The sequence below is a fragment of the Phoenix dactylifera genome, chromosome 1, assembly GCF_051530095.1.
Source record: "Phoenix dactylifera cultivar Ajwa chromosome 1, Ajwa_hap1_PhDact_Kaust_v1.1, whole genome shotgun sequence".
Classification (NCBI taxonomy): Eukaryota; Viridiplantae; Streptophyta; class Magnoliopsida; order Arecales; family Arecaceae; genus Phoenix; species Phoenix dactylifera.
The window spans coordinates 3,687,252-3,706,898 of NC_143190.1; the positions used below are offsets into that span (position 1 = coordinate 3,687,252).

The following is a 19,647-nucleotide window of genomic DNA, read 5'->3' on the forward strand; positions in this document are numbered from 1 at the left end:
ATTTTAACTATTCAAGATCAATGATGCATCCTTTCAAGCCATTGCATCATGTTGGTATAAAACTAGATGGTTTTAATGATACAAGACCAAATGTTGCTATGATTTAAGCACTAACATATACTGATTTTCAATTTGCAAAATATTTAACATATGTAGCTCATGATTGATAAAATAAATGTTTAATTTTAATGGCTTAATAGGATAAAAAAATAGCAAAACAGATGCAGCTTATTTTTGCATCCATAAGATGCAGAGATCAAAAAAAAATGTATATTTTATTCCTCGTTGTTTTTATGAATATATATTATAATCAATTACATTGATCTTTGACATATTGCAGCATTAATTTTTGAATCATTCAATCTTCAAATAAATATTTGACATGGTTCAACTCAAGTGTACATATTCTTGAATGTTCAACTTCATTATTTTTTTAATAAAACTTTCTTTAATTTAGAAAAATTATAATATGTACGACCCAAGAGAATAAATTTTTAAAATCTCTAAAGACTTCTGTACAAGAATCAAAGAGAAATCATTTGTTTTCCAATTTCCCAAAATTTCTTAGTAAAAGCTTATAAATTTGACTAGGAATCCGACATTCTTGATTAAAACATTGGACTTTAACTGTTGCGATAAACAAAAATGGCATGCAATGTCACATACACACATATAACACACACATATGTGGGTGTGTATATATTGAGATGGTAGAATCCCTTCATCTATTTCTGTTTTTTTTTGAAGTACTCGGTGAGCAGCAGAGAATCAGATATGCCAAAAGAACAGATGAGCCAATTAAAGAGAATAAATATTAGTGGTCTTTGCCTTTTCCAAGTAAATACAACATTGATACAGAGATTATCTTCAAATTTCTCATTCAAATAATGTTTTACACATTGCCCCTTGTACGCTGCTTTCTTGGAAGTGCTGCCCAAAAGAAAGTGCTTGCCCTTTTCACATCCACTTAGAGCAGCAATTAATATATAGTCCATATAAGGACGATTAAGCCTTCACCATCAGTACAAAGATCCAAATTACAAGAATTAAAGAATCTAATTCCACCCTTTAACAGGAATTGCACATTTAACCAGACCAATTCCTCACCTTCCCTGACTCCAGGGTAATGGGAGAAGGATGGAAGGTTCAACACAAAAGCATATGGAATGAACTGGTTACAAAAGCTCAGACACTGGACAGTATAACAAAACAGGAAACACATTTCCTTTTAATTTGCTTTGACTATTAACAATTAGCTCGTGAAACTTTTTTCACTATCTATGCCGAGATTGAGATTGATCTGGAGAAGAAATGCTGGAATGAGGAGACGGTTCAAGGCTTTCAGACACCTCTAATTGTGTTGGCAACAGATTGAGAAAGCTTCCCTGGGCTGGCTGATCAGACGCATCTGACTCATGGCAACCACATGCATTCAGCTAGGGATCTCATAATGAAAACAAGTATTAAGTGAGAATTATAATGGTGATCATTACCAAACAATGATTTGATGGTCGGCCTCTTTGGCTTGTTACTCTTTTTCTTCAACTCAACTGAACATTTAAATGATTAAAATAATTATTAGAAATTAATAAAACATAGCAATTTCAAGATGTTATGATATAAGATCTTGAGTGTCATTTGCCATCATTTATTATTTGTGGCTGGGGGGGTGGGAGGGGGGGTGTGTAGGGAGGGAGAGAGAGGATAACCAGTGCCTGGAACTTGATGATCATTCACAATTTCAAAGTTTTTGTAAGTATAGCCCACAAAGTTCACATCTTTGGAAGAGAGCATCTGCAAGAAAGGAAGAGGAATATTTACCTCAGTGTAACCAAGGAAGAAAGCTTAATAACGCTAAAATATTATGAAATCAGACTATGACAACCTACACCATTTCTTGTCAATAAAAAAAAAAAAACAGGTCCTACATCCTAAATAGCAAATTATTAACACAAATGTCTGACAAAACTCGATCAGGTTATCTATTTTTGGCATGTAAAGTATCCCTAACTGATCCTAAGACTTTGTCTTCATTTCAAACTCCCTATAACTCACCATTTTGTTCCTAATGGCACCTTAGCTTGTCATGCCCTTCTACAATGCCTGTCAAATATTGCTATTATTTCTCTTCAAAATATAAAAAGTAATAACATGAAAAGATGGAAGATGTAACTACAGACTTCTTATGCCTTGTGGTTTTATTTTGATTTTCACGTTGCCTCATAGTATTGCTAATATACTCATTCACATGTATAAGCACATAACGCTAAATAATTTTCTTTTAAATCTATTTATATTCATTCAATTTATTATTGTTATGTGATACACAAAATGCATTGCATGTGACTAGAGACTATTATTTTCAACATAGAAAGAAGATGAATTAACTTCTTCAAAAAAACAAAAACAAAAAAAAAATCCTTCATGACTCTTGTTTCATGTTATAATATGGTTCTAAGACTTCATTATCTTGACCGTAACGACTATATTGATGTAACGATCTTTGTTATACGCTACAACCCAACAACATGTGCAAACATATCTTTCAACTATATCAAAGAAAACAGTGATGAAATTGAAGAAAGACCTCAAAATAGGATCATTCTATAACCTAGCATCTAACATATGCAGCATGCTCTTCAAAACCTAACAAATCCCCACCATCTTATTCAAACTTAAGGAATATAGGCTCAACCCCAACCCCATACTGGACTAAGGGAATAAAATCCATGTGACAAACACTTGTTATTCCATGTGGGGGGAAGTAGGGATTGCATAAGAAATGAACTAGAGGGAGGATTACAAGGTGAACAAAGAAGAACAAAGGAAGTGCCTTAACCAATCAATAGAGGCCAAGCACACAATATTAACAGATGGTGCATAAAAGACAAAAGAACAACAAATGGCTCAAAAACCATGCCCTGCATCAAAAAATCTTAGGTCTGACACATCTTCTTGTTCACCTCCATGTTAACTTCTTTTTAACCTCTTTAACATAGAAGAATTCAAAATTCCTTTTTCCTGGAGGTTTCTTAAGAAGATCTTTATATCAGTATATTTCAGAATGTTAAAGGAACTGATGATTCACAACCAAACTCACCCTCCCACTTGTGGTCTCCCTCCAAAACACAATGCCAAGGGTCAGTGTGGTGGATGGGAAAACTTCGGCAAGTTATAAATACTCCAGGGTATAAAGTGCCAACTCCAAGCAAGGGAGCCAAAGTATCACCTTTGTATAATCTATGGGACAACAAAATCACCAACTCAAACATGAAGTGTAGAATACGAGCAGAATAACCTTACTCTGTGTACTCTTAAACTCGGTTGTCACATATATCCATTTTTAGAAACATGCTCTGCATCAGACTAGAAAATAACAGTCTTTGTGGTTGTAATTAAACTACTTTTCCTACCATGAACTCAGAGGTGATGCCTACTTTGCTAAACTCCAACTGACATCAAGTGTTTGAATTTGTAATGAGAAAGCTTGATTACTATAGTAAACCTTCAAAAGACATCTATCTCTGCTAATAGGGAGCCAGAGCACAATCACCCACCTATCTGCATCCGCAGAAGCAGATGGAATGTCCAAAGTAAACCCTTGGTAGGCAAAGCTCATCTTGACTTTTCTTTGATGGGTAAAGTTTGAATTATCAATCTAACCAGCGCTCAACTCCAAATTTCCTCACCAGTACATAGTCAATTCATCAAGAAATGATTATCTTATGGCACCAATAAAAGTCAAATCAAGTTTCCACAAGGTCACACTCACTCTACTCATTTAATCACATGTAGTCAAAAGCATCAAGTTCAAAACTCAAGCTCTGCAAATAGAGTCAAGTACTAGGTTCAAACCAAATTCACACGTTAACACAAGCTTGCAACTTAACCCTGCTAATAAAGGATATGATATCCCCATATGATGTGTCTCATCAACTAAAGATCTTTATCTCCAAGCCAGTAGGCATTTCTATCATCTACCAAATGAAAGTCCACCAATATGGGTATGATCTTCCACATTGAAGTCCAAAATATCTACAACTGTTCTTCTTAATCTCTACCATTTTCAAAATTTTTCCAAACAATGAACATTTAAGTATGAAATGATCCCAAGATATAGCATGGTTTAAACATCAGTGAAGATGATGGAAGATCTAAAGGGCTGAAGGGAGGGATGATTGAAAATCTAAAAGAACATACAGACAAAGGTAAAGGATCTAAGCAGTATTAATATGATTTGAGGGCATGATTCTGAATCAGATCAAACTGTGAAAGAAATATAAGGCAACGTTTCAAAGTAAAATGGATTTAGTTTTGTGATTTAAATATATATATATATATATATATATATATATATATTAAGAAAAAAATACATTAATGTTACTAATACCGTTCCCATATTATTAAGAGTAAGCTACAGTTAACAAATTCTTCATGCTTAAGAACAATATAAATGGTTCTCAGAAAACATGTAGTATCTGCTAGATTCAAACCCCATGCCCTGTAAGGTAACGAGGAGAAAAACATAGTTAAGAGAAACAAGACATCACAATAAGATGGCATACAATTTTCAAAATATAGCCACCTATAAGCACTTCATGGCAACTGATAAAAAGGACAAGAATTGTGCAACGACTTGTATTACTCAAATATGTTCTGTATAATTCATCATCAAAGGAAAATAAGTGCAACATACCTTTCTCCATGGACCAGACTTTGATGAAGTTTGCATCGGTGCTGCAGTCTGAACCATGATATTAACAAATTATAATTCTTATAGGCAGAACAAATTAAAATCTATGCTCTTACAAGATGCCAAAATACTGGTTTTATTAAATTAAAAAAAATTACAATAAGTAAAAAAACAAAAGAGACATTTTCTAAAAAAAATATGATCAAAACCATCTGTCGAATGCAAAGGGTATATTCAATTTAAACAATCATTCGTAATTTTTGTCAAGGTCTTAATCATTTTATACATGTTTACAGTACAAGACCGGCGAACTCTGATTGGTAAATCAACATTTTAACTATGAAAGAACTACAAATATTACTTCCAAACGAAGAGTTTCTTCAGTTTGGTGAAAAAGTTCTAAACCTAATTAAACCACTGATATACCAAGTCCAAACTGAGAGTCATTACAACATTGAAAGGTCATTAGGTCATTATAACTGATTTAAACACGAACATGTGCCTTACCAAAGATAAATGATAAGTCAGGCAACTTCCATTTCATTCCATAAAATGGTACTAACAAGACACACTACTGCATAAATTTTCCAGGATCCACAATTATGGACGTTAATGAAACAACTCTTAGCAGCAGGAAAGAATAAAAAAGCAGAAGGGAAAGTTGGAAAACATGGTGAATGAAATTGAAAAGCAAAAGCAAAGAATGCATACACAGAAAGGAAGCAATTTCTATTCAAAGTAACAGAGGCAAAATCATAGGTCCCAACTCCCAAATACACAGTAGGCAGAGCATCCCAAACAAAAGAAAAATGTGGGAGGTACTTAAGATGTATTGTATCAAGAGTTTAATAATGAGTTGTGTATGTAATTTATAATGCATAAGGATACATAGACTTTGTGCTTTAGCAAAAACATGATTCAGCTGAACTGAAGAATGCCTCACCTCCTCAAACTTCTCAAAGTTCTGAGTGTCCAACTCATCTTTAACCTCTGGTATAAAAGCAGCTTTCATCTGATACAGATTATCCCACAGGATGCCTTTAAACCATGGATGCGCCTGAAGTAGACCACTATCCCAGTATTAACTTTGCACCAGACGGTAAAGAAAACTAACAGGAATAGATATGTTGAATAAAAGCAAACCTTTATTTCATTGGCTCCTTTGGTTCCAAGCCTTTGCTCTACATTGCACAGAAGTCTGCTGATGAGATCTTTAGCTTCAGGTGAAAGCTTTGCCTCTTCAGGGAATTTTAAGTAATTTCTCCAATTTACAATCTGCAAGACACAAAGTAGGCAAACAATAGGATAACAAGCTAGAATTCAGATAGTTAACTCTATGTACCAAACTATTGCAGGAGATTGAGATTGAAAATCAAGACAGACTTCACATTCATGGACCCAGAATAAGGTCTAAATCAATTGCTACAAGCTCTGGAACATTCGAATTCTAATTCCTGCACATTTATCATTGATCATGTATATCATTCACCACAAAACTGACCAAAGCATTATCATGCACAACTTCCACATGTTACTGCAAGCACCATATTGATTTAATTAACTCTGTAGCAAGAAAATTTCATCACTGGTGAATTTCATATGTTAATTTGATATAACTTCTCTAAGCTTTTTTGAAAATATCAAATCTAAATTATCTTACATTTTACTATATTTCCCTAATAAAAGTATTGATTTTAAGCACGGATTCAAAAACCACCATAATGGGATAGTACAACCAGTAACGAACTGTACCAATAAGAAACCGGCATTGGTATAGATTCCAAGATGCTGAAACCTTGTGCACCAAGTACGTACTAGCCGTACCGGTATGTACTGATGATACCTTACAGATGTACCATTGCATACATATATTTTTTTCTTTTTTCTGAAGCTAACAGTTTTGATACATAGCATGAGTACTCATGCCGCACCATGCCAATAGAAAAATGGTATAGGGTTTGCTATTGGTACTTAGAATCTTGATTTTGAGAGTAGAAAACTGAATGCCCAAACAATGATTCTCAAAATAGTCACCTCAGGAGGAATTTCAATTTTACAGAGGCATCTTATAGTTATCACTGAAGTGTTACCAAGTAGAGCCAGCAGATGCACCAACATGATGATGCTGGAAAGAGGGAAAGGATAGATTCATGGAACTATGAGAACAAAATATATAAGCTTCCAAAAGAGATCAACTTAGCCTAGAGATGCTCAGCATCATTAAGTGCTTCCAAATTAGGCCTTCTTGTAGGCAAAAAAAAAGGTGAAAAAGCATGAGATAAATATGAAAGAATACAAATCTATGAACAAGCAAACTGCAGAAGAACCAACAATGAAATCACAAAATCAAGTAAACTAAATCATAAAAGAGATAGATAAAACCCAAATCGAATAAGTCATGTTCTATTTCCTGAAATGCCTTTTACAGGTCTGTTTGGAAAAATCTGGTGGGATAGGCCCTGAGCAGGAGGAGACAGAGAGGGCAGGGGGTGGTGGGGCCCGATCCCTGCAGGATCCCTGCACTATCCATCTCCCTCTCCCACTTCCTCCCTTCCTTCTCCCCTGCTCTCTCTCTCTCTAGCCTATTCCACCAGATCCTACAGGATTTTACCAAATTGGCCGAGTAGGAATTCTAGAAAATGACATGTGTCTTTCTTATATCCTATGGATATAAGAAAGCCTTTTTAGGGGTACACTCCACTGAAGAACTGGATTTCCGCTTATATCTTATGGAGACTAGAAAAAGTATTTACCGTGATGAGGCAAATGGAGAACCTATCCAAAGAAGCTGAGATTTTGGAAGCATATTCTACCTCATGAAGGATCTCTGGATCAAGGGAGCTCTCTCTTATTTTTTCAGATCTTCCACAGATATATAAAGTTATTGTTAGTTTGTCAAGGATTTTACTATTATTAGAATTTTGACGCACTATTTTTTTTTTTTGAACATCTTCTCTGGAGTTCAGAGGAGTAGAGAATTTAAAACTAAGAATTGCTAAGCTAAAGAAAGAGAGGAAGCTAAAGGATCTCTTGCATTAAGGCAGTTTCTCTCCTATGAGTTTCTCAAACATGAGAAAGTAGGAAGAGGACGAGGGGGTTATTTCTAGAATATTGAGGGAGAATGTAGGATTGGGATAATGTAGGATTATCTTTAAGACAATAAATGGGTTATTAATGCCAAGCATTAAATGGAGTATTACAATAAAGTGGTTGTGGAATGTGTTTTAAAGGACAAATATTTTGTTAGGTAGTTCAAGTTGTTTGATAAAGTATAGGAAGAGGGAAGGCTATGTATAGTTGAGATGGTTTAAAATCACAGCTGTGGACATTAGCTATGATCACTGTTTTAAAAGACAGCCCCCACAGCCTAGACAGCCTGCCTATGTGCCCAACTTAATATTCTCCATCATTTTTGAGTCTGAAGGTTGAGATTGATTTAAAAGGTAGTACTGAATATTTCCAAGTTAATAATTATCATTGATTTGCAACATCTTATTTGACATGGTATGTTTCATTTGTTGTATTAAAATTATTCAGGTTCTTTTTTTATATTTATTTGTTTTTATAGTTTATTACTTTCAAGGCACTGCTTATCTAGCACCTAGGTGCTCGGCAGCCACTAGGCCACCCACCTGCCAATTAAAGTCCTTTAGAATAATGGCTAGGATTAGTTTGTTTTATGTTGGAAGATCAAGACCTCGTCATGAGAGTTACTTAGACTAGGTAAAGGTCGTGAAAGGTATATGAAGGTGTATCATGAAAGATGGTAAGAGTGATTATATTTAACTTGTCAAGGGAAATGTGAGAAAAACCAAAGAATGGTATGTTTCTATAATTAGGTGCTAAGGTTGGTGCAGGAAATTGCCATCCAAGCTAGGGGTAGGTGCATGCCATTGTAGGATGAGAGGGGACATAGTGTTAATGCAATATTTTTATTCCTACAACTCAGTGCTAAGTAATCAGATAAAGAATATGGGTGCAAAATTCGGGATACAAGGTAAAAAATTGAAAATTCAGGCATAAGCATGGTGATTACAGTATGGTATCTATGAAACAAGAGTAGGTTGGAATGGTTTTCAAATGTGCAGTAAAAGCATGCAAAAGGAAGACATTTTACAGATGTCAGCCTTTTACACACAAGGATGGATATCTTGTTCATTAAACAGACAGAAATCGGAGAAAAACACAAAAATTAATTGCTATACCCAGGAACCAATATGGAGGCCCAGATTTTATAAGTGTCTTAAGGCAGTTCTGAGGTTAACAATAGACATCTTTTAACAGGTGAAAAATGGACTATGGAGCAAGTTAAATGTGTTGATGGTGCTCCCAACTCCCACTATCAAGTGTCAAGGAAGGATGATGGGAGGCCATCTCAATATGGACAGAGAGGCTAAGTTTAATGTTGATAGGGTGTATTTGAAAAAAGATTCATGCTCCTGAATTTGTTCATCAAAATTAAACTTCATGCAGGATTTTCATTTTTGGATCTAGTTTGAGCTACAGGATATTTATAAGGAATTAATGTAACGGTCAGGAAATACTGGAACAACAACCAACAGTGGTCCCCACATGAAAATACACTATGATATGAGTTCAGCAGTAAAAATAATGAGTTAAAACAAAAGTATTTAGTTCCCAAATAATCAAATTATCCAGAAAGCTAACAAAGCAATTAGTAAACTTGACTTGCATACCTTTTTACAGGTTGACATTGGATTTTCAGAATAAAATGGCGGGTAACCCACAAGCATCTCGTACATAATTGCTCCAAGTGACCACCTAACAGATTTACGTACAATCAGGAAACTGATAGAAACTTCACGTATAGAACAAAATAGACAACTAACCAGTCACACTCCATTCCATATCCTTTCTTCAGTAAAACTTCTGGAGCAATGTAATCAGGGGTACCAACAGTTGAATAAGCCTGTAATCACAAAAGAACTTGTTAACAAATGTTAGAACTACAACTAATTCCCACCTGTGGTTGACAAAGAAATAGAATGAAACATGAAGTGCAAGCATGAAATACAAAAGCGGTTGTTATTTGTCAATATATCCTGTCCATCAATGTACGCATTTAAATGATAATTCTATCAACTATAGTATCCTATACCAGGAACCAAGAAACATGTCGGCTAGTAGCAGTAAGAACTTGTAGACCAGGTTTCAACCTTCAAGCAAGATTTGAAGATAAAATGGGACAAAGAACATCTTTTGTGTAAATGGTTCTGTTACTACAATGCCTACTGACTTGATAGAAGAGTGAAAATTGGCCTTCAGTTTGTGCTAGTTAACTTATAACTAGTGCCATTGGAATTAGTATTTACTGAAACAATCAAAACAGATAGGACAAGGCTTTCTTGGCTATGCTTATCACAGATTCCTCCAACTGCATTTTCACATAACCAATTGTTTGTAGCGTTTTTTTCTCTACTCATAAAAATGGGTAATATGCAATAAGCCATTTTGCAGGGGCATATATGAAAAATGGCCTAAAAAAAATCATGAAACATATCCAAGTTTAGCATTAGATATATTACATGTACAACTAAAACCATTAGGTGCTACAGGTAGAATAGATAAGCATGAAGTATTTAAACAAATGACTTACCAACAACCGCCTATTTTTCTGCCAATGTAATAACTGTTCCTGCTGTGTACGCTTAGGTGCAGGAGAGGTGCTTAGCAGCTTATTACTCTCTAATGGAGGCTTGCTATTTCTTCCCACTGCATAATCAGGCTCATTCAGATTTGGAAAACTACTGCTATCAAGAGGCTTGCACAACCCAAAATCTGAAAGCTTCATATGGCCATTTCGATCCAACAATAAATTGTCTGGCTTGATATCCCTGTAAAGACAGGCACAATAATTTCTACAACTTCATACAAGTTGCAAACCAGTAACACAGAACTGCAAAAAGAATACCTATGAATGTAGTTGTGTTTGTGAATAGACTCAATAGCTAAAACTGTCTCTGCAACATAAAACCTGGCCTCATCTTCTGTCAATGTGTCCTTGCGCATGAGTAAAGTCATCATGTCTCCACCAGGAAGATACTCCATGATAAGATACAAAAACTCTTCATCTTGAAAAGAGCAGTAGAGCTTGACAATGTAAGCACTGTCAACCTCTGCGAGAAGATTTCTTTCAGCTTTCACATGCTCCACCTACAATACACACAGAAGTCAGCAGATTATCAAGGTAATTGACAAAAAAAAAGGGGAACAGTTGACCTGTTAATGATACCTGACCCCTCCGAAGCATTTCAGATTTTTTAAGCTTTTTCATTGCATAAACATTCCCAGTGGTCTTCTCTCTACAAAGTCTCACCTGCTTGATTGGATCAAAACGATAAGAAATTTCACTCAGCAATCTCTCTTTTTTTTTTTTTTTGAATCAATAGAAAGTATCAAACTCAAGCCCCTAATTTACAACCTATGTCAATTAATCTTTTAATTTGCGAACTAAAAGGGCTGTTTAAAAGTATACAGCATAAGAAACAAAAAGCACAAAAATAACTCCCGTAACTCAAAATTGGTCTCATAAATTATAACCAAAGAATTGTTAAACATATCTATGGAGGACTGTTATAAATGAAACCATATTAATAGGTTATTTTCCAGAAGCCCATATGCTACCAACTATGTCCATTGAATATGTCAATTTCCAATCTCTTAAGAGGTGTCTGCAGCACGTCGCAGTAAAGGGACCACATCACGCATATGCATTATGCAGGCCACATATATGAGAAGACCTATGTGATTAGCATTTTAAATGTTTAAAAAGAAAAGTAAATTACATACGATAATAATAGCAATATTTTTATAAATAATTGAAATATTTAATAACAATAACATCTCACAGTTAGCATAAACAATAATTATATCAATATTTGTTATAAGTAATAGCAATGTAAAAAGCAACAGCATGTCGTGATTAGTGCTTATTATAGTACTTGGTTCTTGTTAGCAACTTCAAACTAATAGATAACCTGTCATTGTTAAAATACATTTATCTGCCCTGCTTGAAACCGACAACCAACCCAACCATTAGCTTTTCAACCAGCTGTAATTGCAGTGGTTTGCATATGAGTGGCCACGTATGTCGCCATACAATGCTAAAAGGGCTCCGTAAGTAGTTTCATAATGATATATGGCTGCACAATGTTAATCCTAATGTACATGCCTGCAGAATGCTATGCAAACCATTTTCAGCCCCATATGCAGCCCAACTACATAAGTAGCAGAATGTAGGATATGAGGACTGCATACATAAATGCATTTGCATATGTGGCCTTATACACCATGTTTAACATGGTGCACTTCTATATAAAATTTTGTGTAATAAAATGATAAGATCATGGATCTCTGCTTTCATTAATATGATGAACCAAATTCAACACTCGGCTACTCTATAAGCAGGAGAAGGTTAGAACATCTTTAGAATAACAAAGACCCAACTTTTATTTGAGCTAATATCCAACCAGATCAAATAAATGATCTTAAATTATTATATAACAGGAAAGGCTTCGAAGCCAGCCTCAAAGCCTAAATCTCTTGTATTGGTGGACCAACATCCCCATACACATCAAAAGGAAGCCACAAAGGCTTCCATGTTTCCAAAAAATAAAAAATAAAAAACAAAACAAAGATCCATGCATTCCACTGTTCGATAAACATGAATTTTTTTCCTTTCTTTAGAGGCCAAATCGCACTCAATCTCGTGGATTCTCTGTCCCCCCTTCATTTTTGGAAATCTTCACTTTTATCCAACTTCTCATTCCTATATATACTACCTCTTTTGTAGCACACTCTTTTGGGTTACCTTCTAATTCCTTAAAAGAAACATAAAAGGCCAACCATTCAAAAATAAGAGTAAATTTATTAAGCTTAAAATAAATCTTCTATCAAACCATCATGTATCAATAAAATAACATACTCCCCACTCCAGATGACACAAACATCTCTCACCAAAGGGGAAAAAATTGTAGCTCCCCCTCTACTGCCCCTCTATTGAAGAACACACTATTTCACTTACATGATGCAGAGCTTCACTGTGAGTCATTTTTCAATTGAATTACACATGTCCACACATGCACTTGCATATGCTGGATTCTATCATCTCTATTATTATAATGCTGACGCTCAGGGATTGGACTCCACCAAGAAATACCTTCAAATCTGCTTTTAAAAATATGTGCATTGTTTGGTTTCTTGTGGAGACACTCCACTTGTTCCCCGAGCATTCAAATCTCCAATGGGCTCCATCCATTAGACTCATGGAATCCTATTGATCCATTCAAATTCTTTTTTTAAAAAAAAAATAAAGAAAGAAAGTGAAAATTAGACCTTAATTTTGAAATCACCAATCTTACATCTCACATGCAAATGCACATGTCTGGTGCTAGTAAATTATAACTTACAAAGGAAATTTCTGTACTCAATCAAAATAGGTGGGTATTTACAATCTCAATCCATTATATCAAGAGAGATGTAAACATCAAAACAGATAACTACATAACAAGATGCTAGTAAAATAACTGTCTGTAAAGGGGAGAAAAACAAAAGCATAAACAGCAGCACTATAGGAAGGTATAGTTTCCATGTCAACATAAGCATGCATAACCACCCTATGAGATTTAACAGTAAACAAGAATCTACAAAGTTGATACTTCCTAATAAAATACTGTACATAAGAAAAAGAAAAAATAGCATTTTGAACAGAATGATAGTGTAACATCCAGTAGAGGATAGTTAAATAAAAAGGTGAAGCTGGATCCATCACAGAATTTCAAACTCATGAAAGGTAAGTAATCTTAATGCAAACAACAGAGAAAATGCTTGTCACAAAAAAAAAAGGAGGGGGGGTGGGGAGAAAACGGTGGCAGATAAGAGAAATATACTGGCAGAAATATATCAAAGTGAGATTTGTCAGTATCAACAAGAAAATCTGAGTAATATGGTATCATTTTCAATTAAAAGAATCTTTCCTTGAATAGATTATGATTATATTCAACACATAATATGAGGAAAAGTAACCACAAGAGCAGGAAGTCTAAGGCAGATGGTGACCTCTCCAAATGCCCCCCTCCCAATAATCGTCAGCAGTTCAAAATCATCAACTCCCATCTTGTGCCTTTGAAGACGCATGTATTCAGTTTCCTTCTTCTCCAAATGCTTAAGAAGATTGTTCTGCTCTTCCTCAGAAACATCAGCATCAGCAAGCTTCCTCTCCAAAATCCAGCGTCTAAGATCACCACATGGGAAAGCAAAAAATATTTAAGTTAACCCAAACATATTAAGGTATTAAATAATAAGTACTAAAAAAAGGTGCATGACAAAAGAACCCAAGTTATTTTAGGGAAAAAAAGACTTGGTGATGAAGACAGATGATAATGTCGTTAAAACCCAGTTAAATTATCATTATTGGAAATAAAAGTTGAACATGCAGATACTCTACTACCACAGCACCTTAAAGGGGTTCAAATGAAAATAATGAAATCATTTGGCGAAATAGCATACAGAAATATATATATATTCTTAAAATGCACAAAAAAATGGAAATGAGCACTTCACAAAACCATTTTTATTAAAATCATAAAAACGATGATGGTGTAGGTTTTGCTATGCCATTAAACACGTCAGCAAGTAATGGGGTCCATTATACATACATACATACATACATACATACCTGTAAGTGATCAATCTTCATAGAAGAACTCGAGGCACCACTTTGTTCAAGTGACTTATATTTAGCAATCCATTTATAACATAATGATGATGTACAAAACCAAACAATCACTAGAATAACCTTAGTAAGCTCTCAATATCAATCTATGAGAGGATAGAAAATGAAAATCAATAAAATAAAAAAACATTTTATTGGGGCAATGTAGCTGAATTACCAAAGAGTCAATGATGAAGACTACCTTCTCAACATCTCAACAAGAAAAAAGAGGAGTACTTGCAGCAAAACAAGTTCTCTCTCTCTCTATTTTTTATAATAATAATGAAAATACACTAAATGTCACATTTAAGCTCTATATGCTTTAACTTGCCGTAAGCAAATTAATTGTTGATGTTTTGAAGAAGATACTGAATACATCACAATACAGAAAAATCAGGGTTCAATGTTAATTATAACTAATTAAAGACAGCTTTGAAGAATAAAGATTTAAAAGCTAGTAGAACTAGACAAAGTATATAGAATGCAATCTACATGGAAAGAAGGTAATATGAGGCATCAATCAAGATAAATAGTCAAGAGATACCACAGTCAGAAAACATTTATTTTTATGAAGTTATTATACAGAAGAATGGAGGTTATATCAAATTAATGGACAAGGAGAGTTAAATAACTATGATAGATAGGACATATACGACATGCACTAAAAGGTGTTGAATCAGCATATAAGACAGATCTCCAAGTTATCACAGGTTTACCCTGTCGGATAGTTAAATTTAGAATCCATAAAGAACCTTTTCACACTAACCTCTTGACATCAAGTCCTTCCACTCAAACCCCACATGCATGCACCCACACACATGCAAGATTCCTGTACTGAGTTCTCCTGTTAAGCACCTGTGCCTTTTACTCTCTACTTCCATCACACATATATACATGGGCAATGAACTGCAAGCTTTGGGTAAACTTCAGTTCTAGGCAAAGCATGCCTTTTCAACTTCCTTTGTATTCTCTTGCTACACATTCAAAAGTAGTTTCAAAGCAAGACATGGCATATTCTATACCTCTTCTCCTTTACCTCTCCAACTCATCTATCCTTCAAGTCATCAGTCATCAAACACAATCCAAAATGACCCAAAAAAAAAAAATAGAATGATCGCAAGCAATGACCTAGCAAAGAAGGAAACTCCAATCCCTTCATAACTTCTTCCCCTCGAATGTAGAACAAACATGGTTTCAAATCCTAGTAGGACATCCTGTAGGACACCGGGACAGCATACCATTCCAATTGACAGGAAGGAACCATCTCCCCATCGTCCCAGTGTCTCGATCAGCATGTCCTAGGATATCCTCTGTCCAAAGTGTCAGGATGGGCATGACAATGTAACATCCCTTTCCACTGAGAAACTAGGATGGCCCCATCTCATGGGAGTTAAAACCACTTACCGAATATCTCCTCTGCTAGAAGACCACTATTGGTGCCAAAAATCTTATGTTAACCAACACCATACAGTTTGAGTTTAGGAAGCCCATGCACACATGTTCAGAAAGAGAGGGAGGAAGAGGGTCTTCGGCAGAAAAGAAAATTTTTATTAATAATCCTACAAATAACTAACTAACCAGGAAGCTTAGAAGCTTAGTCATAATTTGGAAGTCTATTATTGGAAAACTCCAACTCTCTTTCCTATCCAACAGCATCTGCCTATCATATCTCTAGCAGTGATATGAAGTCCCCCTATTCCCAAATTAATTTAGAGCTGCATGGAAAGGTAGAGAGTTGCTTATGGAGCATTATCCCATCAATGATGTCCTTAAGATTCATAAAAAACTGACTAACAGCAATAAATATTACTACCATAAAAGCAAAAAGCAGAAAAAAAAATATGGATAAGAATGTGGTTTAGGTTAGCTGAGAAAAGGAAAAAATTATATATAAGAATGTGGTTCAAAACCACCTCCCATAAATGGTGGATTTTGAGATGCGAAAATGCCATCATGTGTTAAGCAGTATATGCCATACAAAAAGCAGAAAATAAAAAAATTATGTATAAGAATGTGGTTTAGGTTAGCTGACAAGAGGACAAAAATTATGTATAAGAATGTGGTTCAGAACCACCTCCCATAAATGGTGGATTTTGAGATGCGAAAGTGCCATCATGTGTTAAGCGGTATATGCCATAACCCGATTCCAAATCTCAAAGTCCATCTTGTATGGTAGAGGGTTCTGAAGCGGAAACTTAGTCTTTACTTTGCAGGAAGACCTAATCCACACTCTATGTATAGAACATAGCATGCATCGTTTGAAGAGTTTTAACTTCAAAAGCATGATTTTGTCGTTTCATATGACATTTTTTCCATATTTGTACTAAGAATCCTCTCATACTAAACAAAACAAATAATAGCAATAGTAATAGGAAAATCACAAGCCTAAGTTTCCATAAGAAGACCAAATCTACCTTAACCGAAAAGGCAGTCAAACACATGGAATATTCAGAAGACATCGGGTGGAGTTTGAAAGTTTTTTTATTTCAAAAGCATGATTTTGCCATTTTCCTAGATTTTTCCTTGAATTTTTAAAATTGAGATTCTTTTACAAGGTATCTGGCCATTAAAATGAGAACGTTAAAAAGTGGAAAGACATAAGATGATCTAAAGAGAAACATGATTTTGACACATCCAATTTCATGATTAGGGCTTTCATGAAACTTTAATGTGCAACCAAACAACTAGTGTCATAAAACTATTTATGTTTGACATAAAACAAACATGAAATTCACAGAATATCTTAATTTTATTACTACGTCCAAACACAACCTGATACTCAAAAGAGAAGGATGGTGGAATATCATGCACCCTCCAACAATATGGCCTGCCTGCACAAAAGGAACTCACTGGACCCAGTGCAGAAAGATAACCATATAACCATCATATAGATTGATAAATAGGCAAAAAAAATGTCATAATATGAAATTGAATTATCAGTAATTTCAAGTATATCAGACTCCTATCAATGTTATTCTGTTGTTTTTGTGCATCATGTAATTCAATTCTTAAGTACAAAACCCTTACGCCATGAAGAAGGAGGGGGGCAAAAAAGAAAAAAAAGAAGCAGCAAAGGAAAATTCACCTCTCTTTTCGATCTTGCAAGGACTTCATTTGTGTCTTGTAATGATTCTCAATGTACTGCTTTGCAGCAGCAGCCCTTTGTTTTGTAGCGTTTGAAGGTGCATCATCAACTGGCGGCTTCTGCAAATCTTTCCCACTGTCCATATCCTTCGCCTTTGGGGGTCTAGACTTCGACTTATCCCTAGGTTGGAACCTTTGGAACCAGCTCCTCGCAGAATCCATCTCGATCACAACATCATCGTTACCAAAACCAAAACTTCTTGTTTGCGATCAAAATATTAACCTATACAGCTGAGAAACAATAACTTGCATTCAAACCAGAGTGAACCGCAATCAAATACCAACAAAAACGCACATCAGACTGCCCATGACTTCAAATGCATAAAAGACAAAAACTCGAACATGATCAAGTACCAGTGCACTGATATCAACTGAAGAAATCGCATTTCTAAGCAGAACCAAAACCTAAAACTCCAGATTTCGCACTAAATTTCCCAACACACGCCACGTTTTTTGCGATCTGGTAACGGAATTAACACAAAAGAAGAGTCTTATCAAGTTCCAAAACAAGAAAGGAAAAATCTTGAATAAAACAATAAAAAATGGCAACAATCGCAAATTCGCCTCCTCCGAAACTAATCGAACCCTAGAAAAACCAGAAGATGGAAAAGAAAACAATAAGGAACGGAATTTACCACAATCCTGAACCAAATTCGGCAACGAGAACACCAATACAGATCGTACGAACAGCATAAGGACAGAAATTAACCCCACCTGGACCTCGAAATCATCGACAATCGGGAATTTTTCTTCTTTTTTTTCCCTCAATCTCTATCGCAATCGCCCACCGGTTCGAGCTTAAGCACCGTAGCTTTGACTCTCCGCAACTACGCCTTGGAGCGCTTTCTCCCCACCTTCCTCTTAAAACGCGATCGACAAAGGATTAGCCAGATTATACCCCCGGTCTCTCTCGAAAGCGAACTTCTATTCCCACTCCCTATTTTTATTTCACACGCTGCATTGGAACTTTCCGAAGTGAGAGCTACGGATTACAACTATCAAATAAATATTAACATAATTTTAGTTTACATAACATTACCGAAATACCCTTTCAATTGGAGGGACCTATTCGAGTAGAATTTTTTTGCCGGTGGATCCACCCACCGTTCTTGAATGACGCACGAGCCAAGGTTGATCCCAAATGGGCTCCCTTTCCGGGTTAGGAAAGCGCAGAGCACGAGAGGATTTGGCTCGACTCACGAGCACTTGGTGGCCAAAGCCCAAAGTCGCAAATTCTCGGTGGCACCCACCTTGCCAATTTGGTGAAAGATTTGTCGGATGGGTTATAAATTTCTACATATTGAATTGTGTTTTCTTTGTTGCCCATCATTTTGAAGAAATTTTTTGAGCTGAGCATGTTTCTATTTCTCTATCATTATATAGACTATTTTTTAGTTATTTAGCTGATTGTGCTCATGTCAAATTAGTGTGCGCCCCAATGTACCAAAAAGAAAAAAAATGGTTCTGCTTGAAATTGGGCCCCAAAAGAAAAAAAAAAAAAAAAAAAAACCTAACCGAGGGTTAGTGGATCCTAACGGATATATAGCGTAAGGGTAATTTGGTAATTTTAAGGGAATCTAAAGCGCGTTGGCGAGAGAGCGGAGTACAGCTGGGCGGCTCTCATGAGTTCTAGGCGGCAACGAAAAGAGATGCTACTTTGTCTCGCCGAGACATTCCACGAGCTTGTAAAAAGCCGGCTTTTTAGCGTCTTGCACGATTTCGGTGCTTAAATTTGGGGCGGTTCAGAGAAAATCGTGAGTTAGAACCTACCGGGGAGGCTTTTAGGGGAGACGACGCATAGAAATCTCTCAGGCATTTATGCCCGCGAAGCCAGGACGTAGCGGCGCCCCTCGGGGCTGGGTACATCCTTGCCGGGGGACACGTGGCGATGGTAGGAGGACTCGTGGGGGCACGTCGCGCCGTCCATGCCGGAAAAGCCGGCACTGGGGGTGGTCCTGACGCGCTTCGGATGAGAGGGAACAACTTTTTAGGCCCACGTTCATGGGTCTACGAATCGGACAGCGCATAAGCCGCCACTTGGCAAGATCAAGGCGCAATAACAACGTGCATGATAAAA

At 35.9% G+C, this 19,647-nt stretch overlaps 1 protein-coding gene across 8 annotated transcripts; it reads right to left on the minus strand.

Moving 5' to 3' along the window:
• Window positions 1-798: 798 nt before the first annotated feature.
• Window positions 799-18,547, minus strand: LOC103709825 (uncharacterized). Of its 8 annotated transcripts, none has more exons than XM_088717390.1 (15): window positions 18,285-18,547; window positions 17,925-18,030; window positions 17,512-17,801; window positions 13,772-13,946; window positions 10,947-11,030; window positions 10,626-10,867; window positions 10,311-10,548; window positions 9,544-9,623; window positions 9,391-9,475; window positions 5,837-5,968; window positions 5,637-5,750; window positions 4,697-4,744; window positions 1,716-1,794; window positions 1,494-1,550; window positions 799-1,408 (listed from the first exon to the last, which is right to left on the minus strand). In XM_088717390.1, the coding sequence occupies exons 3-15, from the start codon at window positions 17,730-17,732 to the stop codon at window positions 1,275-1,277; spliced, it is 1,689 nt and encodes a 562-aa protein (XP_088573516.1). In that variant the 5' UTR covers window positions 17,733-17,801; window positions 17,925-18,030; window positions 18,285-18,547; the 3' UTR covers window positions 799-1,274. The 8 variants fall into 8 exon arrangements, with proteins under 8 accessions (XP_088573516.1, XP_008793557.2, XP_008793560.2 ...); XM_008795335.5 differs by having other exon boundaries at window positions 1,710-1,794; XM_008795338.5 differs by having other exon boundaries at window positions 18,206-18,547.
• Window positions 18,548-19,647: the final 1,100 nt, after the last annotated feature.